Source organism: Eurosta solidaginis, chromosome 5 (assembly GCF_040869045.1).
Source record: "Eurosta solidaginis isolate ZX-2024a chromosome 5, ASM4086904v1, whole genome shotgun sequence".
NCBI classification, from domain to species: Eukaryota; Metazoa; Arthropoda; class Insecta; order Diptera; family Tephritidae; genus Eurosta; species Eurosta solidaginis.
Genome location: NC_090323.1, coordinates 11,530,463 through 11,558,339, shown reverse-complemented (window position 1 = coordinate 11,558,339; position 27,877 = coordinate 11,530,463). Strand labels below are relative to the sequence as shown.

Here is a 27,877-nt window from a genome sequence, read left to right as displayed (position 1 = left end):
GCTGATCTCAGTGCTCTCGAGTGCTGGCATTGCAACAACTGCAACACCATTGTCACCTTGGTCGTCGTTATCTTGCTCCTTTTCTGTATCATCATCATCAATTTCACCAACGTCGTCGTCATCTTCGCAGAATGAGTAGCCCAAATCTTCTTCATCATCATCCTCAATTGCCTCATTCTTGCTTTTCACTTGTATGTCATTACAGCTCAGCTTTTCTACGCTACTTGCCGTGTCTAAAGTGGGCACACTTTGTATCTCATCTGCCAACTCTTGCTGCTGTTGCGCCCATTGCTCTGGCAATGCCAATTGCTTGTGCAGATTTTGTCGTGTACCCGGCTTGGTAGCATAAATTAATTCGGGATGATTTTTGGTGAGCACTTCCAAAGCTTCCAATGATGCGGCCGGATTAAGGCTAACATGCGGTACGAGTAATTGTGTAGATGTGGTTATTTGCTTGATTTCTTCTGCGAGTTCTTCGCTCATTTCAGATTTTTCTTCCTCCTCTTCAGGAGATGGCGCACCAGTAGGTTCTATAAGTGAGACGCTGGGGCGTATATCACTTGGTAATTGAGTTTTCTCAGCTAATTTGGTAGCCATTTTTTGCTCTACCGTTGCTGATATTTCCCCTTGCAAGTCATGATCTATCTCAACAGGCGATGTAATTGGTTTAAAAGTGCATTGCTCATGCCATGATAGAGGCCGAAAGACTAGTGGTCCACCTTCGACGGCATAGCGTTTTCTTGGACGCGACTGCACACCTGTCACATCAATTTCAGATGATTCTTTATTGGGCTGCTCTTGTTGTTGTTGTTGTTGTTGTTTGCATTGCATTTGCATGCGTAATTGTTGCAAATTGCACTGACGCAATGTACCGGCCACAGTTTGTGAAGGCTGAAAGTGGAATGTATGATATTTGCGTAACGGCAGCTTAACTGGTCGGCGGACTTGCAAATAATCAATAGTCGAAATTGAATTTCTTGTTGAATGCATAACGCCATCTATTGGAAGTTTTAAATTTGAAGCTGCGCTAATGCAATCAGCAGCCTTGTCGTTCAAAGTCCTGGCTTTGGGCAGAGGCGCGTGCTCTTCTTTGGCATTGCCGCCTAGCGGTAGTAATCTCCTTGGTTGTTTTAGCATTGCAGCATCTTCATTGTTTTTATTTTTCTTGTCATCGCTATCATCTTTCTCTGCAACAATGTCAGCGACACCACTGTTTTTGTTGTTTCTTGCGTTTTCAATATTTCTGCCACTGACGTTATTACTGCTACCCACGCTGCCGTCCTCATTACGTCGGATTAGCAACGATTGTTTACGATGTTGTTGACATTGATGCCAATTGTTGTTGTCATGCTTGTATTGTGATTTAATTTGTTGTTGCTGCTGTTGTATTGCTGTTGTTGCCTTGTGCGCGCTGCTCGCACACTCGGCGCTATAATTGTGGGCGCGCGATTGGCTGTTGTTGTTGTTGTTGTTGCCGCCGCTATAGGCGATGTACCTGATATGTGCGTAGGGGTCGCTGATAGTCTTTCGTCGTAATTTCTTATTGCTGTGGCAGTAGGCGCTGGTGGTGGCGGCGGCGTTGGTAATGCAGGCGGTCGTTGTCGTGTTGCCTTCGCTTGCTAGAAATGGATTAGTGAGGCCGATAGCAAAATGCTGTTAGTTAGTTGTTCAGGGGGTAATTAATGTGTTTAATTGCAAGCAAAGGTCATGCCATAGGTGATTATTGCATACGTGATGTTATCATATGATGGGTTGTATGAATGATTTTTTGGGACGATAAGCATTTGCGATTTGTTATATGTTGAGTTGGAAAAAACCATAAGAATACAAAGGCGTTTGATGTTTGGCCAACATAAACAAATAATGCGGTACATGAAATGAAAATAAAAAAAAATTTTAAATCATACTATAAAATTCAAATTAATTGGTTATAAAATAAATAATGAAATTTCAGTGTATAAAGACAAGTTTATATACAGTGACGAACAAGAAAATAACAATGGCAGGTTTTACCAAATTTCGCCAGTAAATTTCTTCCTTTTTATATTTTCGAAAATTTAAGAAAAACTATTTTAATTTTCGGACTGAAACTATGAAAACTAATCTCAAAAACCTTTACGAAAAAATGCTAATATACCATAAAACTTTACCCTACTTTCGTGCTTTTTGTTTAGACTTTCCTCAATTTTTTTAAGTAAGCAGTTTCATAGCTCAGTCAATTTTTTTAGAAGGTGCAAGCTATGGGTCTCCAATACTCGCACTGAGTTTTGACAATTTTTTTCCGAGACGTATCTTTTGAGAGACGTATAACATTCACTTTGGCAAACCAAAACTGATACATTTCATACTCAAATAAAAAATCAAAAAACCCTAAATAAACGTTTTTTTCGTTTCTTAAAGTTTATCGGTATTTCGAACTTTTTCAAAAATGACTTTGAAGTCGGTTTGCATAATTTCAGTTAAAAAAGATGTGGTGAAAATTTTCTTTTAAATTACCGAAAATAAAAACAAAGAATTTAATTGCCTAAATGTAATAAAACTTGCCACTGCTATTTGTATGGTCGCTGCTGTACCTTCAAAATTTCTATTTTCTAGACGGGGTTTTCTACGCTTTGTACAACGCTGCTGAAGGGAACCAACCCAGTAATACACATTTTTTAAGTTGTGTATAGATTGGGGGTCTTAATTCTGTATACGCGGAAACTGTAAATTAAATGACGGAGATTCTCGCACAAAAATGTTATTCTTTTTGAGAATGAATATGTAGGCTACCAGGATTGGACCATAAAGAAATAGCGTACAGTTGAATTTATGGTTTCGGTTATGTGCCAACATACCACTTGCTTTCCATACATATCGATTGAATGGGAAGGGAAGGTGGTTTCTGAATAAAGACGATCTTAACCTGTAGTATTGTCAACAGTTGAGTCCGAGTGACGCGCTACCCCCTGGGAAGTTCATGTTATTCTTCTGCGATGTCTGTAAATGTTGGTTTAATAACAGTGCTGATCGGGATTTTTTTAAACACAAACTGACGTATGTAACTTTTGATCAAATGACCGAAATACGGAGATGCTTCTTATCCTCCTTGGAGCACATCCGCATCATGTGGCTTTCTGCTTGAATACTCAGGACTAAGGTTGGGAGCACAACCATGTGATGAACTGCTTGTTCAGAATCTCATTACATTCCTTAACATTAAGCACCTCCACATGTTTAAATTGTGTTCGCATTTCAAAGGGCAACATCTTGTGCTATTACTGATGGCGAAATTTTAACAGGTTTCACATCACATTTTTTCCACTGAATCTTGTATAAATTGGAAGAGATTCATATCATAATCCCGACTTTTAGAATTCCCACAGGAGATAATCGCGAAATTTTATCGCATATGAACAATCGTTAGTTAAAACTTCGACAAATCGCATCACACTAAGTTAGTTCTATTTCCTATATAACAAAGTCACAACAAAACAAAATCCCCACAAAGCCAAATCCTGGTAACTCAATATGCGGAAAAAAAAATTTAGAATTTGTTTTTCATAATTAAACATAAACCGGTTGGGATTTGGTGGTATCTGAAGAGCGGTGACATAAAGTCAACGGCCATTACGTCAAGTGACCTTATGACCACTTCAGTAGGTCAATTGAAGTTACCTCTGTATGAAATGGCGACAACGTGGCATTTTAAATGTCAACGTTAAAAAGACGTGCGGAGGTATTTGAACCCAAAAGCTGCTAAAATAGGAATGTAGAATTTTGAGGACCCGGATACACGAATGGGATCTGAAGAACTAGCCAAACGAAATTTTGCAAAATAAATTTAAAAAGGTCATGAAGTAAATTGCCGTTATGGCCATTTGAAGTGGTCATAAGGTTAATTAAAATTATGATCGTTGACCTTATGTCACCCAATCGTAACTGGATTATGTATTTTGAGATTGTTCAATTCAGTGTTGTGTAAGTCATGAGTTTGTTATACACCGAGGTGTTGAAGAGCTGATGGCAGGGCAAAAATAAGTAGATTTATGAGATTCGAACAAACTAAGATTAATTCATATACAAAAAAAAAAAAAAAAACTATAATAAAGTTTACAATTAAATATGAGATATGAACACGAATTGGACTACAGAGGATGCATTCAACTCTTAGTTTAAGCATTAAAAAACAATGAAGTACAAACCTCGATTCCAGTTACAGAACCCGCTGGCACTAATCCTGTTTGTTGTTTCTTGCAACGACGCGTACCACTCGCGCTCGTCGTACTTGCTACGCTTAATGATGATGCAGAATGTCTATGATGACCCAGCTGATATTGTTCAAATTCCTCGGGCGTTGTTATATCGGCAGGTTTTTGATGTAGCCCACAACGTGACGCCGTCATACCCATGCTGGCGGTGCTCCTTATGACCGGCGCAACGCCAATCAGTGTACCGGTACCACTGCTATGCAACGAATTGCAGGAGGACAATGATGTGGGATCGGTTGAACCATGACCGCCATGCCCATCATTTTGCGAAGATGAAGCTGATTCATACGATGAATTGACTATGGTGGAAGAGCTGGGTGAACATGAACGCTCTGCTGTTGATTGCCCATCAACATTCATATAAACAGGCAGTGATGAACCATTGAGGTTCGTTTGACGCGCTGACTTCTTGTAACTAAGTGCATTGACGAGACCACCACTACCACCGCTTACTGCGCTATGGTGATGCTGGCTCAATTTTGTACCTTTGGGCGTCTTTGGTGGTGGCGTGCCGCTAAACATCGTTGCTGTGCGCGTGCTACCCGCTAATAGCGGTGGCGGTGGCGGCACAGGTGTTACACATTCATATGAACTATTCGATATGCCTGAATCGCTGCGATAGATACTCAAACGCTCTGGCTCAATTGAATTGAAATCATCCTTCTGCTGGTGTTGGCGGTGGTGATGTTTTTTCTTGTGACCCGCTTGTCCAGCATGTGTACTGCTGCTGCCGCTTGCGGCGCTGCTGCCAGCCTTATTCAAATTGCTCGGTTGTGGATGTAATAATATGGTGGCTGTGCCACTCACACCGCCACCTCCGCTAGCAGAAGGCGATGGATGCGCTTCTACATCGCATTTGTGTATTTGTACAGCACCGCCGCTATCAGCAGATAAATTCTCATAGGCAGGAGGATCGTAGAAGCGCATCAAAGCGGACGTTTTAATCTGTTGATGTGACGCTGGGATATGCTGAGCAACCGGGCCAGCGGAGTCAATATCGCCAATGCTACCACCAGCAAAGGAATGATGTCGTTTGCATTTGTTACCGCCATTATTGCCGCCAGCTAATATGAGTGAGGCATTTATTAGACCAGCGCCGCCACCATTGCCTGGCGACTTTGGCGCATTACCTTTGCTCTTACCCCGACCACCACCACCGGTGAATTTGAGCGAGTAAAATTTCTTATCCTCCATTTTTGCATCGAACATTGGCTTGCGCTTGCCACCACCACCGCCGCCGCCACCGCGTTGCATAGAACCAGTACTCCCACTGACATCCAATATATGCGGTTGATAGGCATTATCGGCTATGCAGCTACTACTGCTACTCGTCTCATATTTCTTGAAATTACTTATTGCCAAAAAGGGATTTGTGTTGGCACCGCGCGCGCGTTGTTCATCGTTACTCACGCCACCGCTACCATTATTGCGCTCAACCACCGCGTATGTGGGATAATCACGCTCGATAGTCGAGCCGTTATTTGAGGCGCTAGCTTGTTGCTTTTGCTGTTGCTGTTGATGATAATATTCAGTGTAACTTTTCGGAAAGCAATTATTCAGATTGTATGTAATCTGATGTGGAATCGCAGTGTTGCCACCAATGCTGCCGTTCATATAATCGCTGCCACCAAGTGGTACGATGACCCCGCCTATACTCTCGATTTCGCCAACGTCGCCACCGCCGCCTCCGCGATTGCCATCCGCCATCGAAATCAACATATGTTGTTTTTGTTGGTGATGTTGCTGGTACATACCTTTGTTGTGTGACTTCATTGTATGTGATTGTTGGTTTTGCTGCTGTTGATTCGCAGTTATAATCCGTCCCCCGTTGCTCCCCATATATTGCATGGTATTGTACTGAGGTTGTTGTTGGTGTTGTTGATGATATTGAAATTGTTGTTGGTCGTATTGGTCTTGTTCGTAGTGTTGCTGCTGTTGCTGGGCAATATTTCCATTGAGTCTCTTGGGTCGTGGAGCGACGCGCACCACATTGGTGTTGTTATTAAAATTTGTATGAGTCGTAGAGAACTATAAATGTGTTTGGCCGAGCATATGAGCGCGCGACAAAGTGGTCGCACGAACGCGCGCAGTAACACAGGTTGGTTAGTGGTTGGTTATATGGTTTTAGTCGGTTGATTGCATGTTTTTAGTCATTGTTGATTGTTGTTTTGGTTTTCATTTTCGTTATGCATTTGTTTTAGGTTTAGCGTAGCGTATTTGCATGCGAGTGGGCGAGAGAAAATAGCAAAATTACTTTGGTTAGTTGTTGTTAAGGCTGTAGCGATTTTTTGTTTTAATTTCTTAATATTTTTATTAGCATATAAATTGAGAATTAGATTTGGAAAGCTTAACTTATGGCGGAAGTAATGAAATTTTGAGGATACTTTAATACGAGGAAAAAGTGCTTTGAATGTGAGAGTGTACTGTAAGGAGCGGATCACAAAAGATTTTGCTTCAAATTAAATTTAAGTAAACTAAATGGAAAAAAATATAGAAATATTTTTATAAATTATTAATTAAGTAACATTTTTGAAATAATATGAAATACATATACATAAGTACTGTTTTTAATATAAATATTATACATAGATTTCCTTATGTTTAGGCTTTAGAACGAGCTTCATTTAAATAAAGAAATATTTTTGTTAAACTACAAAGCAATCGTAGATAACACGTAATCAATAAAAAAAAAAAAAAATTTTTTTCGTCAACATTTTTAATGCACCCAATTGCCTCAGCGTGTTGAGGGGCTTAAAATATTCTCGCTTAAAGGCCTTGCCTGTAATAAGAGACTAAAATCCATAGACACGAACATACGCGGGGTAGACAAAAAATCTATGCGGGAATTTTATGAAAGTGCTTATCGGTATAACCGTAAACGTTCGGGTAGCATTTTTGAATTTACAAAGAAAATAACAGTATTTTTTGACTGAAATTGTGTTTTTATGAAATTCGTTATATTGTGGGTCAAAGATCGTTTGGAAGGAAGATAAGGTAACTAGCAGGTGTGACATCTAGTGTCTTGGCATACAGGTATTGAATATCAGGTGGGAAGGGGGAGAGGGTGGCTCTCAAGCATACCCGGCTTAATAGATAACCAATATTTGCAGGGGTTCGAGGCAACCAGCTCGCTATAAACTATTTGTGTAGGTCAAAGGACCTATAAGAAAAAAATATGAAAAAATTAATTGGGCTAAGATCCCATAGATATTCCACCACTAAGTACTGCAATTCAAACTTTTTGCAGCGATCCGTCTTAACGCCAGATTCAACTACACAACGTCGCTAGATCGCAGCATCGATAGGTTTATATGAGCACTATCTATTAACAAGCGCGTTTCTGCCATAGAAAAATTTATTTTTTTTTTTTTGGAAAATACATTTTGTCTAGTGATAACTTAAGTTGAGTACTTATAATTCTCTCTCACTCTCCTGATTCCCAACCTCTTCTCTAAGTTTCTTTTATATTGCTTTTTTTCCTATTTCGTTTCTTTCTTCTACATCTTTAATTATACCTCTCTCTCTGCCTTTAATTCAATATTTTCCTCTCACTCGCCTCTAACCCCCAAACTCTTCCTACTCCTCTCCATTTAGTTCTGCCTCTGCCTTCCTTTGTTCTTCTCTTATGTTTGAATATAGTAAAGATAACTTCAAGTCCCCGGGTAAAGCTACACCAAAAATTTGGAAAAGTTTTTTCATTCTTTTTTCTTAGCGGGGTTGCCCCACTCTCAGAGTATATTTCTATCTTGAAAATCTGCTCAGTAAAAATTCATCTGCCTTGCAGCTGCCGTTCGGAGTCGAAATAAAACATGGACCTACATCTCAGCAATTTGTAGGAAATATTAAAAAGGAGCATAGCGCAAATTGGAAGAAAAGCTCAGCTCAAATCCCTTCGAACGTAAATCGCGCTAAGTTTTTTTTTTTTGTTTGTTTTTAAGTTCAACAAAATATCAACAGATATTCCATTCCTAACACCAGGAGAAAATGCTTTGAAAGGGTTTGTAAAGTTTATTTGAAACAGCGGACGCCTGTGTCTTTGTCGCTTGTCTCAATTTATTTGGGAAAATATTGATTAAATGAAAATTTAAAATTATTTATTAATTCTTTTCATATATCAGGCAATTGTTTTTAATAAATCTTGAGAAATGATACGTACCAAGTGATGTTCGGCACAAAAACTACAACCTATTATTATTTTTACAATTTTTTTTAATGGAAAAAACGCTAAATATGCTCTTATAGCGATTCGCTGTTAACTTATTATAAGATTTTAGAGATACATAAAAATTCTAAAGCTACTAAATAAAGTTTGAGCTATATCAATAATTCGAACGCACAAATCAAACAAATTTGACAAAAAAAACAACAATTTTTAAACAAAATAGAAATGTTAAAAATTTAATTAAAATGCAAGAATAAGGTCAAAAATAGTTAAAATGAATATATTCAATAATACGCTTCAGCAAAAAAGGATTGAAAACCCATTACCCAAATAAAATGACAAAAACATTATATCCAAACTTCTTTTTAAATCAAATTCTTGATTTTTTTTTCGAATGAAAAAATGAGTAGTGTAAAATGATATGAAGTGTTTAAAAATATGTATAAATTTCTACATATGTACATATAAGCTAAAGGCAATGAATGCTAAGCAATGTACGAATATTAAATGTAAACTGATGCATCCAACGAGCAAATATTTTTCGACCAAACCACGCAATTTAGAGTAGACAAAGACTAATATTTATTTATTTTCTTTGCATTATAAAATTTAACACGTATTTGTTTCACAATTTGTAACAATTTCTTTGTTTTTAATTGATTGGCATACTAACTACAAAATTTAGTACACAAAAACAAAACAAAAAATATACAACAACACTAAAAGTAATGAAATTTTAAATTATAAACAAACAAAAATGATATTTAAGGTAAGTAAATGTTGTGAGAGTGTTTGTAATATGAGTGAATATATTTTATATACATATATTCATATGAGCATAAGTGAATAACTAATATGAATGGGAGTGTTTAGGTACAACAATGTGTGTGTATGTTGAAGTGCAAATAGATAGTGCCTTAAAGTGTATGCGTGTGCTGAGCGTGATGTGCTAATATGAATATATGATTTTTATTTTTATTTTTCTACTATCATTGTTAACTAATAAACAATCACATATATATACATTATGTAGGCATGTATGTAAATACCTTATTAGGAGCCGTTTGCAGACCATGAAATGGTAGATTCTCATACTCGCCAGGTTCCGTCAACGGATCCGCCAGTGAAGATGACTTGTCTTGTACTGTTGCAACAACAATTCGTTTACGTGTATGTGCGTTTTGATGGATCGACGCATTGATACATATATATATATATATATATATAGTTTTTGTTTGTTTTTTTTTTGTTCACACGCAGTGTTGTATTTGCACGCAGTATTACAAGTTATGCAAAATAAATTTTCATTCATAAGGGTTGCATAATTTTGGGCGTAGCAGCAAATTGCGTATACATAAAAAATAGGAAAAACAGAATGTTGAGAAAATTTAAATTAATAAACGAAAAAAGTAATAAAAAATTTAAGAAGAAAAATGTGGAGCTTAGAATGTTAAAACTACTTGAAAAAATTACTGATTGACAGTGTTGCAGAAAAAAAACTTAGAAATAACTTAAAATTGATTGCCTTATGGAAAAATTACCTAAAAGTATGCAAAAATATAGAAATATAATATATATATAATTAAAGGTTATAAAATAGGGGAACTGAAAATAGCAAAAAAAAAAAATATTATGTATGTGTAGATTTGTCTTTTTTTAAATTACTATCACGACACTTAGGGGCGGTTTAAATTAAAAAAAAAAAAAAAATCATGCATAACATTTAAAGCTAACATCAAAGGCAGACGCAGATTTTGCAGATATAACAGCAAGAATTATTAAACTGCATAAGAAAAATGAAGCAATTTGAATTTAAAGCTTTTTGTTTAATTTAACACGACTTTTAGGTATTGCTTAGTTTTCATTAAAAAGAACTTTAAATAATTTAAAGGCATTAAAAAATTATTTATAAGCAGCCATGTTTAAAAAAGTTGTTTTTAAGCACCCAGAACTTTACAAAAAAAAAAAAAAAAAGTCACAACATTGAGAATTAAAAAAAATATATATATAAATAAATATATAAATATCAAATATATGAAAATATTATGAAGTAAAAAATATTTTGCTTACTTGCGGAGAGTTGTTAAATTAGGACTTCACACGATGAAGCATTTAGTATTACTAATATAAACATACATTTAAACACAAATAATCAAAATTAAATATGTTAGTTTGAAACTGTTTGTTATTTGTTCAAAATATGCATTGATGTTAATGTGAGTGAATTTTTTAATTTAAAATCAAAACAAATTTTGTAATTTTTTTTAAGCTGCCATGATATAGTACCTAGTAAAACAAATTGGGACGAGATTGTTATCGGCTGTTCCAAAAGTCTTATACTTAAATGCACTGAATCTAATGATTTATTTTGTTTCGTTGATTTTCCAATTGCCGGTGGATAATTTATGTGTATTGGAACGATTTTCTGTCATCCATTGTCAAATTTGGTTTGAAGACAAACTAGTTTCGACATTGTGGCATTTTCAGTTTTATTTTTCATTCTGATCTATCTGAACTATAAGCACAAGACAAACGAAAACATTGGATCAGCACAAAAAATGACACTGAATATGGCACAATGCCGAAACAGGTTTGCCTTCGAACCAAATTTGTTAAGCGGTGTAGGAAAAGTTGTCCCAATATACATCAAAAATTTTAATATCATTGGGAAGGCAACATAAAAGATGAATATGCTACCCAATATTATCTTCTAAATGCTTAAATGATTCTTTAAACCTTCCTCCGAGTAAATTTTTGTAAAGCATATCAGTAAAACTATACTTCTACCCTTGTTGCCCCAGATTAACACTTTGTTCCCTCTGATGGAGCTTGACGGCCGAGAAATGCAAAGGCCTTTTCAATTTTCTCTTTTCCCTCCTACGCCTTTCAATGATTCGCGTCACCCTTAGGTAGTCTCAAATTTTATCACTTTAGGCGTTTTTCGCGATTACTCTTTAAATCTCACTTTTACTCTTTAAATTTCACTTAAGCCGAGAAGATTCGATAGAGTTGGCTATATGCGTAGGCTAATTTAAATAGACTGTTCTGATTAGAAATTGGACATGAAAGTTTTCTTCTTTCTTAATTTGTGTGTGGACAATTATGATACCTATATAATTATACATACATATATATATGTTCGAAAGTATGTGTGAAAAGCTTTGTTGTGATGAATATGTAGCGAACAAAGTGAGTAAAATTAATTAATTGTTATTTTCTTACTTTGTACGCGCTCGACTTTCGTCGGTGAAACTGTAGCCACATTGCGTTTCTGCAATGGTGGCGGTGCTACCTTGAATGGGGGCGGTGGACGTGGTGGCGGCGTAGGACTCTTCAATATGCCACGGCATAGCTGTTGCTGTCGTCCACGTGTTGGGGTCGTACTGCTGCTGCTGTTGTTCACGATCTTGCTGTTGTTGTAGTTGTTGTTTACGTTGACGATCCCATTCGCGTCGTTGATGCCCATCGTTATGTTGTGGATGTTCGTCGATTGTGGAGTTTTGCCGTATGAAGGCATTTGAAATGTCACAGAGGCATGTGATCGGAGATTGTCGGCTGTTTGCTGTTGTGGGTGTTGTTGCTGTTGCGTATGCGGCTGCATAGCTGGAGGCGATTGTAGTGGCTGTGCTTTCACTGCTGCGACTGTGACTGTTGGTGTGACTGTAGTGATTACATTAGAAGCAGAAGAGTGTTCGCAATTTGTGTTAAGCTCAGTAGCGCTAGCATTTGTGATATTGTTGTTGTTATTACAATTACTGCCACTACTGTTACTCGTACAAGTGGCGACAGTAGTGCCGCTTTGCGACGTGCGTACTGGCGATTTTTTGTACGTGACTACAATTTTAATGAGTGAATGCGTGTGATTACGTGCGTGTGTTTGAGTGCATGTATTTGCAAACCATACGAAAATGCGATGAAAATTAAAAAGCAAGCATTTTAATAGAAAGAAAAGAAATAAATTTAAAGTGGTAAAGCAAAAAATAAAACGAAATAAATTTTAATTAATTACCACTGCCACTGCTACGTATGCCTTTCAGTCGATGTTCCGCGGCGAACGGCGATTTTTCGTTTCCTTCTGCACCATCTGCGCGCCGTTGCCATAGCGCGCCAGCACTCGCTTGCCACATGCCACCTAACAAACCAATATGGCTGCGTTGACTATCGCGTGTTGTATCCGCGCCTGCACCGCGTCGTCTGAAAATATTCGCAAAGAACTTTTCAATGCGTCCCATGCGGCGCGCACCAACGTGTGTGCTTGCTGTGATTCCACTATTCGCCACTGCGGCGTTGGGCACACTTAGCTCTTCCGCGCTATCCACTCCACGCTCCACTAACGCTGTTGACCGCCGCTCGTTTGTGACAACTGTTAGCGCGTTAAAATGTTGTTCATCGTCATCTTCTCTGTTGGCACTTTCTGCTGTCAAAATTTCATTATTCGCATCAATGTTGATAGCCTGTTTGGTTGCTGACTTTTTAAATTTATGAGGCAATGTTTGACATGTTAAAGCATTGGTATTCGCTTGCTCCCTGCCCACTCCCGCTGCTCGTTTTTGTCGTCCAATAACGAAACGACCGAGCGTTGATGTTTGCTTGGGCATGTCGGCGCCATCAACTGTATCGATACGTTCCAAACCCTCCATATCACTGAAACCAATTGCGGTGTTGGCCGTTTGTGTGGATACGTTGAGTAAAGTTGTTTGTGCGGTTGCCGCTGAAAAACCTGAGCAATTAAGTGTAGCACTCGATGTAGTGCTGCTGTCAGCTGCTGTTGCCATAGCTGTTAAATTCGACAGCTGTGCTGTTAGTGTGTGCGGCCGTAATGTCATACGATTAGTTGCTAGATTTTCTTTGGTGTCGCTACTGACATGAACCATAACGCCTGGTCGCAGTGGCCAACGCGGTGGTGACTTGGGTGCTTGCGCGGCATGTCGGACGCGTAAGCTGGGCGTGCGTGCAGGTGACGTTACAGCACTATGTGTAGGTGTGGGTGTGGGTGTATGTGTAGCGGTAGCAGTGGGTGTTTGAGTAGGTGTGGTAGTAGGCGTGGGTTTGGCACTGATTTTGATACTTGGCTTAGGACGCGGTAGCGGTGACTTGGGTGGTAATTTTGGTCCTCGAAGTTGCGGTAATTCTTGCGCTGCCAAATTTGGTATGAGACAACCTGTGGTTGGTTGTTGCTGTTGGGGTGCGACGGTCGCAAGCGCTGGTGTGACCACATCTACTTGTGGTGTATTTGACTGATAAGAGAGTACGCTGTGTGTACGTTTATGAGTGATGAGCATGTATTTGTGAATTATTTTCCATGAGTTGATGCAGTTGAAAGTGGCGTAGCGATTTTTTATATATTTTTGTTTGCCAATATGAGAAACAATAATAATAACAAAAAAAAAAAAAAAAAACAATTAACAGCAACAACGTTTATTTTAGACAAGCACAATATATATTAGTGTTGTAGGAGCAAGTAAAGGTGCACGCATCAAAATATGCAACGAAAAAGAAACAAATTAAGAGAAATTAAATTAATAATTTTATTAAAAATTAATGAAAAAATACGTACTTATAAGTTATAATGTGGTTCTAAATAAAAATTTGGATGATAAAAAAATTATATTTATAACAAAGTAAAAATTGTATGTAGCAAACTGTAAAACAGAGAAAACTGTGATTCAGAATCGTACTGGGCTTGAACTTGTCAGATATGCCCACTGTGATTGGTTGATTGGCAGCTTATAAAATTTCGCAGACACTTTTTTCTTGATAGTATTTTTTCAGTTTTACTCGTAGTAAATGATTATAATTTTGCAAAAATAAGCACTTATCTTACTTAAGTGTGAAACCTTTTTATAGCTTAAAAGGAAATGAATGAATTCAAGAAGCTCTAGAGACTTCGAAACCGAGTATAAATGCAATGAATTTATTTCATGGAATAGCATATCACACCTGCATACATATCCTACATATTAAAATGAGATCAGTATAAAAAATATGGCGAAGCGAGCATAAACGTTATTCGCTTGTGGGCATTAATATATCTTAATAAATATTTTTATTCTTTACGTTTGCTTCATATTAAAAATTTGGTCCATTTTCTTTCTTATCTTTCCCGGAAGTGACCCAGAAGCCAACATATTAAAAAGTAGTTATCATGCGATATCCTTGAAACTTGAAACACGAGTACTTCCTTGATTACGTTATTCTTTGATAAACTTTTTATTCTGGGATGTAGACCAAGGGCCAACCTCTTGTAACAAATCGAATTTATATTGCGATTTGCTTGAAATTTACTACAGGGGTATCACCTTAACTAGCTCATTATTTGACAAATTTTCTTTCTGAGAAGTGGACCATTGACCTATTTCAAAAAAAGTTTTATTTATGGTTTGCTTGAAATTTAGTTTTGGATTTTCTCTTCAACATGCTAAATATTTGGGAAACTATGACAAAGGTTAAACTTATTCAAAAAACTTGCATTTGTGATGCGAATTGCTTAAAATTTGGCCTGCAGGGTCTTCCTAGACTAGCTTTCATATGAAAAACATTATGAATATGGATTATTGCAATACATGTCATTTATGTTATGATTTTTATTTATTTATTTATTTTAAATTTATTTTTTAGGCAGCCATTTGAATTGGTTAGTCTTTATAACTTAAGAAATCGAAATCGCTGTATGTCTGAGCAAAAACACTATGAGTTTCTTTTTTTTCCGCTGCTATTGATTAACTGACCAAATAATATTGGTTCGAACTATCTCAGTCTCGAAATTTTCTGTGCAGTATTTAAAAGAGAGGAAGTGATATCATTAAATAGGTCATCTCTGATAGCCTTTTTGCGTACCACTATAATTCAAATGAGAACTGTATCAATCACTTCCACGCTTTCGAAAAGCCATTATCTTATTCTGACCTGAATATAGAAATTCTGGTAGCAGATGCATTCGAATATTGTTTGTGACTTAGCACCATAGCAAACTTTTAGTCTTGAGTTTATCAGAGATAAATCTGCAATAAGTTACAATATGCACGAAAATTAGCATTTTAAACTAGGATGAAGATTTGGAATGAATACATGGGCAGCTTCTCAACATTTTGAAGTTGGCATGCTACGTTTATTTCAGTGCAGTTTTCTGCACTACTGCTGCATAATACAAGTGGTATTTCTGTCCTACTAGTTGACGCTAACTTATGGCGCGTACCGTTTGGAGATGAGAAGACTCACCAAATTCAAAGCAGGCCTCCTCCAGTAATTTTTTTCTGGTTCCTTTTACACTCTCAGTTCATATAGTTAAAATGTAAAACATTTTGAAACTAACACCGGCCCTCCCATAAGCTTAAGTAGGGATCAATGCAATACCTTAAAACACTTTGCATAGCCCAAAATGGCAGTAACGAAACAATGGTGTCAACGTGGGTCTCCAATATTTAGCTTTACAAAGAGAATACCATCTTATTAAACCATATCAAAGGTTTGAATAAAGTGCTATTAGTTTTCTCTGATGGCAGTATATTAATTAACAAATCCTCTCGTCCATAAAGCCAGCTTTGTGGATGGTTTTGTTAACCCAACATGGGTTCCAACATACAGTACGGAAATAGTTATTTTGGAGTGTGTATGCCCTGCCCCTGTTCAGACAGGTTTTCTACAAAATACTCTCTAATAGACAATTTGACAAGACTGCTTCACTCCTTCTTTATTAACGGGATCGTCATGAGTCCGAAAGCCTTGCCTGAACGAATTGTAATTTGTTTTGATTTGACGATTTGTAGTTTATTTAAAGGTCTCCATACTTTCAGATGTCAAAACGTTATTTACGATTTAATTAAATCCAGCTTCTCAACATTTTGAGGTCAATGTTTTCCCAGTTTGCAAAATACTTATTTTAATCAAAATAGTTAAAAAAATGAATTGCTACAAAGAAAAAATTTTAAAATTATTAAAATTTTAGCATATACTTTTTACTCTTAGCAGCTTTTGCAAATTTTGTTGAGTCTTTTTCAATAAAATCAATTTTTCCTACATCTTACCTGTGAGTAGCGCTGATGGAGACATCGGTACGATCTTTAAGATTTTGGCGAAAATTCAATTGTGTATTTTATACACGCAGTGAAGTGGAGTGAGTTTATGGAGCAAGCATGTCATTGATGTGAGTAATTACATTCATAAATGTATGTGTTTGCGTGCATGTAATGCATATATGCAAGTTTTTGTGTTAATTTTTTGATTGTATGTGTTAATGTGTTCGCAAATTGTTTGGCAATAATTTATCAATATGTATTTGGCATTTAAGTTTTTGATTGCATAAATGATTGTTTCATTTTCATAACGATTAATAATTGCAAGTACGTATGGATGTGTGTTCGTACGCGCGCATTTGTATGTGTGTGGTCATGTTAGCCGATTATTTTGAGCATGATTGATGAATATGTTTTAATGTTGTTTGTTTCGTTGTTATGCATGTGCGCGCGTATGTGTTTGAAGTAAATTTGTTAATGAAAACAAAAGGCAGCAGGTGTTTATTAAATTTTTTGGTTTTTTGTTTGTTTAATTGAGTTTATTGATATTGATGTTGAATGAGAAATTGTTATTGTTTTTATTTTTGTTGTATGTTTTTTGGTAATAGGATGTTTTATTAAATTTCATACAATTGTTCATATTATTTCCATACAATTAAATAAATGTTGTGTTAATTTTATTTTGACAATCAAAATAATATTGAAAAAGCGGCAACAGGCAGACGATGAAACAAGCATAAAATGCGTATGTATGTGTGTAAGCATAAATATAAGCACATTTATGGTAGTGTTTGTATATAAGTGAGCACAAGTAATATTTTAAAAATTTGTAGGCGTTGACCAAATTTTTTATATTTCATTGAAAGATCGCGGTTTCATTGAAAGAGTTAGTTGTACAAACAAATACATATTTTTTTTATTTAAATTTGTTATTTTTCGAATGATTTAGCAGTTAATTAATTTTTTTTTTAACAAAACATCGAAAACAAATGTATTTTTATATGTTTTTTTTTGTACATAAATTCAAAAATTTAGTTCATTTGGGCATAATTTTTTTCAAACGGGTAGCAAGTTTTATGTTTTTTAATTGAAAAGTTTTTTTATTATTTTTTTGTTATATATATTTTTTTGTTTGGTTGTTTTAGTTTTTTCCGTTTTGTTATTGGTATGAATAATTTTTGTAATATTTAACATAACATAGAGAAATAAGTTGTTGAAAAAAATAAATATATATTGTTCAGTTAATGTTTTTTTATTTAATTTTATAATTTTCAAATAAGGTAGCAGTTAATTAATTTTTTTTCATAAAAATTTTAAAAATGCATTTTTTTATTTATATACAAATTGGATTGTTTTGCGGCAATTTTTTTTTATATGGACATTAAATTTTATGTTAACAAAGAAATAAAATTGTTATTAAATTAATTAAGTTGTTATTAAATAATTAAAATTTAAAAAAAAATTGAAAAAAAGTATGAGAGTTTTGTTTTTTGTTTTTGTAAATATTTTTGGTTTTTTATATAGCCATTAGAACATTTTTGCCATATACAACATATATATAAACATGCATTTTTTTGTAATTAAAAAAAAAAAATTTAAAAATTTGTTTATTAAATAAATTTTTTTAAAAATGTCCGCGAATTTTTTAACATTTTTAAAATTTTGGTTCGTTTAGCATTTTATTGAAAGTTTACATTTAAAATAAAAATTAATAAAATAGTTTAGTTTAGTTCAAACATTTTATGATTTTTTTTTTTTTTTTTTTGATTAACAATTTGTTTTAAATATGCATATATAATAATTGTTTTTAGATCATAGTCATGAGGACATATTTTCCATAAATAATAAATTTGTATATATATATTTTTTTAATTTAATTTTAATATTTTTGTTTATTTATAAATTTTTCAAAAGTAAATTTTTGTTTTTTATAATATTTTGATAATGCATATTTAATTTTTCTTATTTAGTCAGTAAATTTATTTTATTTAGTAATATTTAGGGTGATGCCAGTATTTTTAAATTTTGGTATGCAATGGATTTTTTAATTATTATGTATTTGTATGTTTTTGTTTAATTTCAAATTTCGATTTGCATATAAATTAAAAGATTTTGTTAAATTTATTTTATTGTATGGTTTGAAAATTTTTTTACCATTTACATTTCATTTGTATCAATTTCATATGGTTAACAGACAAAATTGAATTTTTTTGAGTTTTTTATTTTATTTTTTTTAATCATACCACATTTCATATAAATTTTCATATTGTGTACCAATTTTCCACACAGTTTTGTATTCATTGCACGTTTTACAATTATTCATTGTGTATTTGCATGCGCATTTTTTTATAAATTTGCACCGATTTTATTTATTTATTTTAGATTGTCATTTGCGTTTGAAGTGTGAGTGGGCGTATGTGAAAATTGTGTATATGATTTTTTTAATAATATTTTTTGTTGCATTTAATGTTATTTTTATTGAATGTTATTTATACAATTTTCAGATTCGATAATGATGAATTTTTAATATTTTTAGTTTGTTGTTGTTTTGTTTTTCGTTGTGTATTATAGTAGCAGATATAAACACATAAAAGCGTAACACACACATATATATGCATAAAAAGAGAAGAGAGAACATAAATTTAGTGTTAAGTCGCATATCAAATAAAATAAAGCAAACAATTTTGTTAAATATATCTTTGAAGGATATACAATTCGTTTAATTTATGAGTATTTGCTCAGCTGATACAGGGTGTTACATTGTGCTCTATCTTTTCCATAAAAGAATGCTTTCCTGCTGGCCTTAGAATGGAAAATTGTAGACACATTCAATAACAATTTTTGTTGTTATAACGGCCTACTGATTTGTAAGGTCGCGGGTTCGAATCGAGCTCAAGGCCTAACAATAATTATTTTATCATTATTATTGTTATGATAAATTTTTTCTTAATTGAAAAATTTTATTAAATTAGAATAGAAGAATAGAATAATAATTAGGTTCGAATACTGAGTTTTCTCAGTGGTGTAAAGCATGTTGAAATAATTTGCATTGAATAAGAAAAATATTATGAAGCTAATTATTTTTGGTAATTCCCTAGTCGAAAACATAAAGACGTGATGGATCCCCGATCCCAAGTAGCGCATGGCATGCACATTCTCCTGGAACCAACTGTTGCTCGCTTAGTATTAGTATGGCTATTCGGTGTTCCGTTCAAAGCAATTGGTGCGGACAATGAACAAATATCTTTTACAGACCATTTGGCTACTTTCTGGAGTTCCGGAAACATATGACTGCCAATAGTTATAAGCCTATTGTGAGCTAGGATTGGAAATTCACACAGGTAGTGCGCGACAGTTTCTTTGCTGCCTTCCTAAGCTCCTGCAAATACTATTGAAAGGGATATCATTATGTCAGAATACGGGCCGAGCGCCTAGTGTCCCGTGATTTTGACAGTGATCTTTAAAATTTCTTTGCTTGACTTGTAGGTCCTCTGTTATTCTACTATCGTAATTCGGCTAGATTTGCTTGAATATCTTGCATGTTTTCGAGTAGTAACAATCGGATACCCCTTACTTCTTGAATCTGTCATGAATGTTTCTTTTGATTGAATAAAGTGAATGGTGCAACTCGACCACCTGCGCAGGATCCAGCAGGGCCCTTTGCAAGTTCTTCTCGTTTCTCTCAATGTTCATGTGGACAGGTATCCATACAAATGTTATATTTGCAAAGTTAGCTATGGATTAAAGCGAGCTTCTGCAGCTGCTGATGGCTTTGGACAAAGTGATGGCGGAAATGGATGCAATGCGCAATGCCTGGCTTTCTGAGTGAATGCATAACTCGCGTCCGCTCACTCAGTCTTCCGACAGGATTGGCACCTACGGCAATGTGCATTAATTCGGCCAAAGCAAAAAGTCTTCGACGATATATTAAATACTATATTGGAGCTAGAATAGCAGGAGTGAGTCTAGCAATGATGTGCAGTTTTATTTTGGTTTAGATAGAGCAGAAATGCCCTTAAGAGCTTCGTGGAGCGTCGGAAATTTAATCAGTATTCACCTACATGCTAGCATTATGGATACATGTGTAACACCCAGCACCAGCAAAATACATAACAAAAATAATTCAGCAATACACTTAGCATACATATATTCAATAAGCATACAAATAGATAAATAAACAACTCACAATAATAGCATTACAATATAATTTAATTAGTAAGCTCATTCAATACAATGACTCATTAGTGTAGTGAAATTTGAATTTTTATACAAAAAGTTCGCATTGTTTAATAAAATTTTTTTTTTGCCAACAATTGTTTAACATGAGCAAATTTGAATGCAAATGTATACACAAGCGAGTAAACAGAATATTATTTAAAATAACAAACAAAATTATAGCATATCTGCAGGCGTTTTATAGTGGAAAGAAAACAATTGAAATATTTGCTATGCATTAGGTATCTGACTGACTGTGGGACATGATTTTTTTATTTTTATATTCTCATGCAAGTATGTGTGTTATGAGCTTAAATTAATTACTTTTAAATAAACAAATAATTAAGAAGCTCATTCAAATAAAATGGGTTATAGCTGATAATCATAATTTATTTATGCAATGAAAAAATTTTAAGTAGGGGGACCAAAATGAGGATTTCTTGTGAAAAAATTCTTAAAGCAAAGTAGCAGACTAGGCAGACTGTGCTGCAAACGAATAAAGGTTTTACTAAAGTATTGAATAAGCCCAAAAGTATGCAATGTTATAAGCCTAATGTAGCCACTCTGCCTAAAACTATACACCGTAATAAAAAAGTGATATTTATGATGATAACTATTGGTAGTAATAATTATGCCGTATTTACGTAAGGCGACCTAAATTTCCTCACTTATAAACTAACGAAAAAGAGCGAGTAAAAGTAAATGCTCGTAAGTAAGTTTTTTTGTTTTCATTCTTTCAGCCGGATTCGTTAGCTTAATGGTATCCGAAATAGTTCTCTGACACTAATGCGGAGATAATTGGTAAATTTGGGCTTGTAATGATAAGCAAATTTCTTTCATTCGAATCGTTTTTAATTTAATATGCCCATTTTGATTAAATCTAGTGTCGATAGCATTTTAAGCTGCAGACATTGGTGATTTATCGGTAACCATATCGGTAGCCTTATAACAGCTGATTCGACCAACCTTATGGGAATCAATGCAATCGATTATTAGTGCCGCTAAGGTCGTAACCGTATCGTAGCCTATCAAATCGGTTTTTGGTTTACCGTCGTAATGATAAACAGCTGATTACGTTAGGGATACGACTACAGCGATACGACAAACGGCACCAATGACTCCGCTTTTATGGCATAAAAAAACTAGATTTGATTGAAATAACATTTTTTAACGTCACATTTGACCTAATCGTATACCAGAATAATAGCGATAGTCAAATCGTTCCCACGACAGTTGGGCTAGTGATGTTATTTTCCGGAGCGTACCGGAGCAGTAACCAGGGCCAAAAACTTCGATAAGAGTCACTAAAACTTTGGGGAGTCTCCTTAATGCTACAATAACAAGGAAAAGGAGCCATAAAAATAAATTCGAACGTAACCATAACTGAAAGGTTGAAATAACTGATTAATTCTTCATATGTATGGTAATTTTTTCTATGACCTTTTTATATTGCATCGTCCATGGGGATACAGATTGTGCTTCTTGAGAAAATTAACTTTAATGTTCCAAGAAGAGAACGTAGAAGCTTTTACCCTTTATATGGCATTAATAGTAGAACTAATTATGCGAGAAATGGCCCAATTACACGCGCTATGAGAGAATTTAATAACATCTCATATTTTATCGAACTTGATTTCTCTTTGTCGAAGAATGTTTTTATTAATTTATTAAAGTGTGTTTTTTAGTTATCAATACTTTTATATTAGCCTGTAAGTGCTAGTTTTTCATTTGCTAACTTTTTGTATTTCTTAATTGTAGTCTGTTTTTTAATTGTATGAAAATTGTTAATAGTATGTAAGAATTTTGTTAATAATATGCTGTATAGTTTTTTTCATTGGTAGTCTGTAAGAACATGTGTTCATAGAATTAATAAATAAATAAATAAGACATATTTCGAGTATAACTTTTTCAAAAATATAAATTGTTTTCTTAATCACTTAGCTCATTCAGTCACTTTTCAGGGGAAAATAAACTTTAGAAAATTAATTATTGCATACTTTTAGGCTATGTAAAACGTATAGCAGAACAAGTAGTGCACCTTTTATAAATCGAGTCTGAGCACGTGCTCACTTTTTTATGCATGAAACCTAATCGGAAAGTTACTTTGCTGTAGCTTTAATAAGCTTTTCAAATGCTGCTTTCAGAGCGTGACTTATTATGAGATAGATATAACAAAAATACAAGTCCTCCAATAGAAATAAATTTTTTCTGATTTTTTTTTTCAGGAATTACTAGCTTTGCACTAATTGCGAGGTGGGCCAAAGATTATATGTGATGCGAAGGGGAATAAGTGAACAAATTGAAGAGGTGAAGGAAGCAAGATATACATAAAATAAACTAGCATAAAAAATGTGTATGAAAATTTATCGGTAAAAATATATTATGACACAAATTAATAAACAGAAAAAAAAAAATAAAAAAAAAAATTGTATATTACGTAAGCTGAGTACACAAATAAAATTAAATTAAAAAATAAATAAATAAAAATCTTTAAAAAAATAAATTAAATTTTTTTTTTTACAAATTATGGTATTTCTAACTTTAAGGTATCACTTTACCTAAGATTTTTCCTCGCAATAAAATATCTCTATTCATATTTAAATGTCTACAAAAATTAAATTCAACAGTGCTTTGTACTTACATTTATCTTGACGTCTGCGTCGTCGGCATATGCAAATAATGATGCAACAAATAATTATCACCGCCAAAAGTAGCGCTAATATTGAGGCTACTAAAATGATGAGCGTTGTTTTATCCCAGCGTTGCCACCACGCGAGTTGTTCTATGAAAAAATTAATTTCAAATTTAAAAAAATATTTTTGTTTATATAATAAAGTAAGTTTTCACAAACATTAGAAAGATGGAAACGTAAATATGTACATTTAAAAATTCGTGCTTCAAACACAGTGCTTGGAATTATTTATGGATGTAGAGATTTCATATAAGGATGCAACAAAAAAATGTATGAAATTTAACTTGCATAGTGTGTGCGGAGACAAAATCGAAAATATGTTAAAATAACGTATAAAATCTTATTTTGTAATGTTTTATGTTTGGGCCAACGACTTAAACTTACTTTTTGCTTTAATAGATCTTTTCGGCTGAGAATTAAGAATGCGAAGTTTAGTTTTCGTTTTCCCCTAATACTTGTTTCTACATTTTCATGTTTTCTTCAGACACAAATACAATAAAATAACATTAAGTTGGTAATGATTGTGTTTTTTTTTTTCAAATAAAATTATCACACTTCTTTAGAAGACGTGAAAGCGTCAAAACGTTTGGGAGGGAAAAGGATATATTACTTTGTCTTAACAATTATCGGCGGAAAAGCTCCATGTAAGCAAAAATTCTTTTAATAACTACATTTAAATAGCATTTCAGAAATATGTGTTTTAGATAATAAACTGTAACAATTAGTGCTGCGCGATTTATAGATTATTCAAAACCCCGATTAATCACTTCTTCAGTTATTAAATTTTTACTTGTAATTTATACATAATTTGATCGGATGAAGACTTTTTTAAGTTACTCTTTATATTCTTCTAGTCTTATCTTAATTTTTCTTAATCAGTTAATTAACTATTGGGAAATTGATCATTCAATTGCTGCGATTAATCAATGCAAGGCACAGCCTTAGGAATAATAATAAAATCTCCGCAGTATACCCTGAATATTTAACTCTAGGCGTGATCCTGCAATAAAAGAAGTAAAATAAAGGAAGCAAAGCAATCTTAGATGCAAGATGTGCTTTCAATTAAGCAACGATTGCAAATATCAGCTCAGCAATAGCGCATTATCCGCAGCTAATTTTGGGATCGCAATCTAATATATCAGAGAGAACCCGTGGAACAAGGTCACACCAGTTCCAAGTCAGCTATTCTCCTTGCAACCTAGGACACAGGAAATTCGTTCAGTAGTCGCGATATGAACATACTGATAGTTTAAGGCAAAATTTCTAAAATACAGGCCATCTGCCGCATGTCTGAAGGTATATTACAGATCCTATCGTAATATATGTATTAAACGTGAGAGGAAGCATAAATCTTAAGGGTTATACGCGGATCATCACAGTGATAAGTTCCATTCCGTTGTATGTAAAAATATACAAACACAAATTTTAAGCATATAAATTCCAAAGGGCAGTGCCTGAACCAAATACGCAGACAAAATAATAGCAGTCTTTGCCACGTTGCTTAAATTTTTCCGAAATTATTAAATAAATTATAAAATTAAAAAATTGCTTCAAATAAATGTTTTCATACATTTAAAAAAGCAATACGGGCCATCCCCGATTAAATCATACATACAGACAAAATTGGTTAATTCGTTGTAGTTCTATAAATAGAACAAAAACAGCAGCAAAACTAAAGTTTCTTTGAAAACCGCCGTATCAAGCATATCTTTAACACATAACTGCATACGAAGTATGCAATGTGTAAAAGATTAAAATATGCAAAAAAAAAAAGAGAAGGCAATTGGGAAAAACTTTACAACAACTAAGGCATGACGTAGCTGAATGCGCTTATAACCATTTCAACTATCGTAGGAGTGCGGATTCGACTCCCACTCCCGGGAGAGAAGGCTTAAATGGGCTTTGCTGCCCTCCCTATCCCGACTGATGCCCGCCAAGGGGAGCGTGCCTTCCGTAAGGTCATTGAATCCGCCTCGGCACATTTCATTCCCGCCGGGAGAATTCCCGAAATCCGGCCCCACTTCCCGGCGGAGGCCGCGAGCTTAGCGAGGGAACGCGACCTTATAAGACAGCTTGATCCAGGCGACCCCCAAATAAGGGATATAAACCAACGCATCAGATTGCTTGTGGACGAACACAAGCGGGCGAAATGGGAAGAGCACCTAAGAGGTTGTAACCTCTCTACCGGTGTAGGTAAACTTTGGTCCACCGTAAAGTCCCTATCGAATCCGACTAAGCACAAAGACAAAGTTTCCATCGCCTTTGGCGATAAGGTGCTGTCGGATGCGAAAAAATGCGCGAGCGCTTTCTGCCGACAATATATAATGCATCCTACGGTCGACAAAGATAGACGGAGAGCCAATAGACACGCACATAAACACAAACTCAGCGCGTCACCAATTACCATCACCGCTAGAGAGGTTGAGGACGCCATTGGTCGCGCTAAACCATCCAAAGCAGTGGGCCCAGACGGCATAGCCATGCCGATGCTTAAAAACCTAGGGAAAGAGGGTTTCAAATACTTAGCGCATGTCTTCAACCTGTCTCTTTCCACCTTTGTCATACCCGAGAAATGGAAAATGGCCAAGGTGGTCCCGCTACTAAAGCCTGGGAAACCAGCTAACGTAGGTGAGTCATATCGTCCGATATCTCTCCTATCGCCAGTGGCAAAGACGCTTGAAGCCATTTTGCTCCCTTATTTCCAAGCACATTTGCAGCTAGCCCCTCATCAGCATGGCTTCAGAAAACTCCATAGCACTACCTCCGCGCTAAATGTCATTAGCACCCAGATAAATTGCGGTTTGAATCAATATCCCCACCATAGAACAGTACTCGTAGCGTTAGACCTATCAAAAGCTTTTGATACGGTCAACCATGGCTCGTTACTGCAAGACCTGGAAGGGTCCACCCTTCCCCCATGTCTTAAAAGGTGGACCGCAAATTATCTGGGTGGTCGGCAGGCATCGGTGCAATTCAGAAACGAAACATCAAAACAAAGGAGAATTAAACAAGGGGTGCCACAGGGTGGTGTCCTATCCCCGCTTTTGTTTAATTTCTACATATCTAAGCTACCTTCACCACCGGAAGGAGTCACAATCGTTTCCTACACCGATGACTGCACAATAATGGCCACAGGCCCAGGCCCAAAGATCGATGAGCTATGCAATAAAATAAACGGCTATCTCCCTGATCTCTCCAGTTTTTTCGCCTCGCGAAACCTGGCATTGTCACCGACTAAATCTTCCGCGACCTTATTTACAACATGGACGCCCCAAATGTCGACCATATTGAACATCCACGTCGATGGCACTACGCTACCGACTGTCCTACACCCCAAAATCTTGGGTGTGACGTTTGATCAGGATCTACATTTTGGTGCGCACGCAACCGCAATTGTTCCAAGAATTCAGAGCCGTAATAAAATCCTCAAATCCCTTGCTGGCAGTACCTGGGGAAAAGATAAAGAAACGCTCTTGACCACATACAAAGCAATTAGCCAGCCGATTACGTGCTACGCGTCACCCATATGGTCGCCAAGCCTAAAAACCACCCACTGGAAGAAACTACAGGCCTGCCAAAATACTGCTCTCAGAATCGCCACGGGCTGTCTTCTTATGTCCCCAGAACACCATCTGCATAATGAGGCGAGAATACTCCCCATCAGGGAGAGAAATGAGATGCTGACTAAACAGTTTCTGTTGAATACCCAGAAACCTGGGCATCCCAACAGACATCTGATTGACGAACCAGCACCGCTTAGGGGCCTAAGGAGTCATCTCCGTAAGCATTTTGAGGAAATACGGCACCTGAGAACCCAGCCGTATGAAGCGGAAAAACACAAGCAGGTCCTTGGTGAACTCCATAGACAGGCGTCGGACCTTTATGTCGGGAATTGCCCGGTGAATCCAGTACTTGAAGAAAAATATCCAGAACTCGCAGAAGAGGAACGCATACTCCCCAGGGAAACGCGTGTCACTCTTGCTCAACTTCGTTCTGGATACTGTAACAGGTTAAACTCTTACCTATCCAGAATCAACCCCGACATACAAAATGTATGCCCTGCTTGCAATGTGTCCCCACATGACACCAACCATCTCTTTAATTGTAATGTGGAACCAACGCCTCTAACACCCCTTTCCTTATGGTCCACCCCTGTTGAAACGGCAAGTTTCCTTGGACTCCCGTTAGAGGATATTGATGACAATTTGTGATCGGTCGCGCCTATGGGGTGGGGCGAGCATTGCTACAACAACAACAACAACAACAACAACAACGGAGAGAAGGCTTTGAAGAGATTTACAAGGTATAATCGAAACAGCTGTCGCCTTGTCCGTCCTGATGTCAAGTTGTTTAAATTTTCCCCAAATTATATAAATAAAATAATAGCAGTTTTTACCAACTAAAAGACAGAGAAAACACTCAGAAAGCTTAATAGTTTCAATATATGCACAAAATTGGGGGTTGATTTCGAAACACTCTACGCATATATAGACTCAGAGATAATTCCGAAATTGACTGGGAAAGCATATTTATGCATGAATTTGGA

The 27,877-nt window shown here is 35.6% G+C and overlaps 1 protein-coding gene across 26 annotated transcripts in view; it reads right to left on the bottom strand.

The window, feature by feature from the left end:
* nrm (neuromusculin) overlaps nucleotides 1-27,877 on the bottom strand; it is an 819,260-nt gene that overhangs the window by 15,583 nt on the left and 775,800 nt on the right. For 21 of the 26 annotated variants that reach the window (XM_067786931.1, XM_067786928.1, XM_067786930.1 and 18 more), the window contains 4 exons: nucleotides 23,281-23,421; nucleotides 9,462-9,556; nucleotides 4,185-6,278; nucleotides 1,168-1,619 (listed from right to left, as the gene is read on the bottom strand). In XM_067786931.1, coding sequence (XP_067643032.1) covers nucleotides 1,296-1,619; nucleotides 4,185-6,278; nucleotides 9,462-9,556; nucleotides 23,281-23,421 — 2,654 coding nt within the window. In that variant the 3' untranslated portion in view covers nucleotides 1,168-1,295. Of the gene's footprint in view, nucleotides 1-1,167; nucleotides 1,620-4,184; nucleotides 6,279-9,461; nucleotides 9,557-23,280; nucleotides 23,422-27,877 lie in introns of those variants that run through there. The other 5 variants (XR_010953393.1, XM_067786945.1, XM_067786946.1 and 2 more) reach the window with 2 other exon arrangements.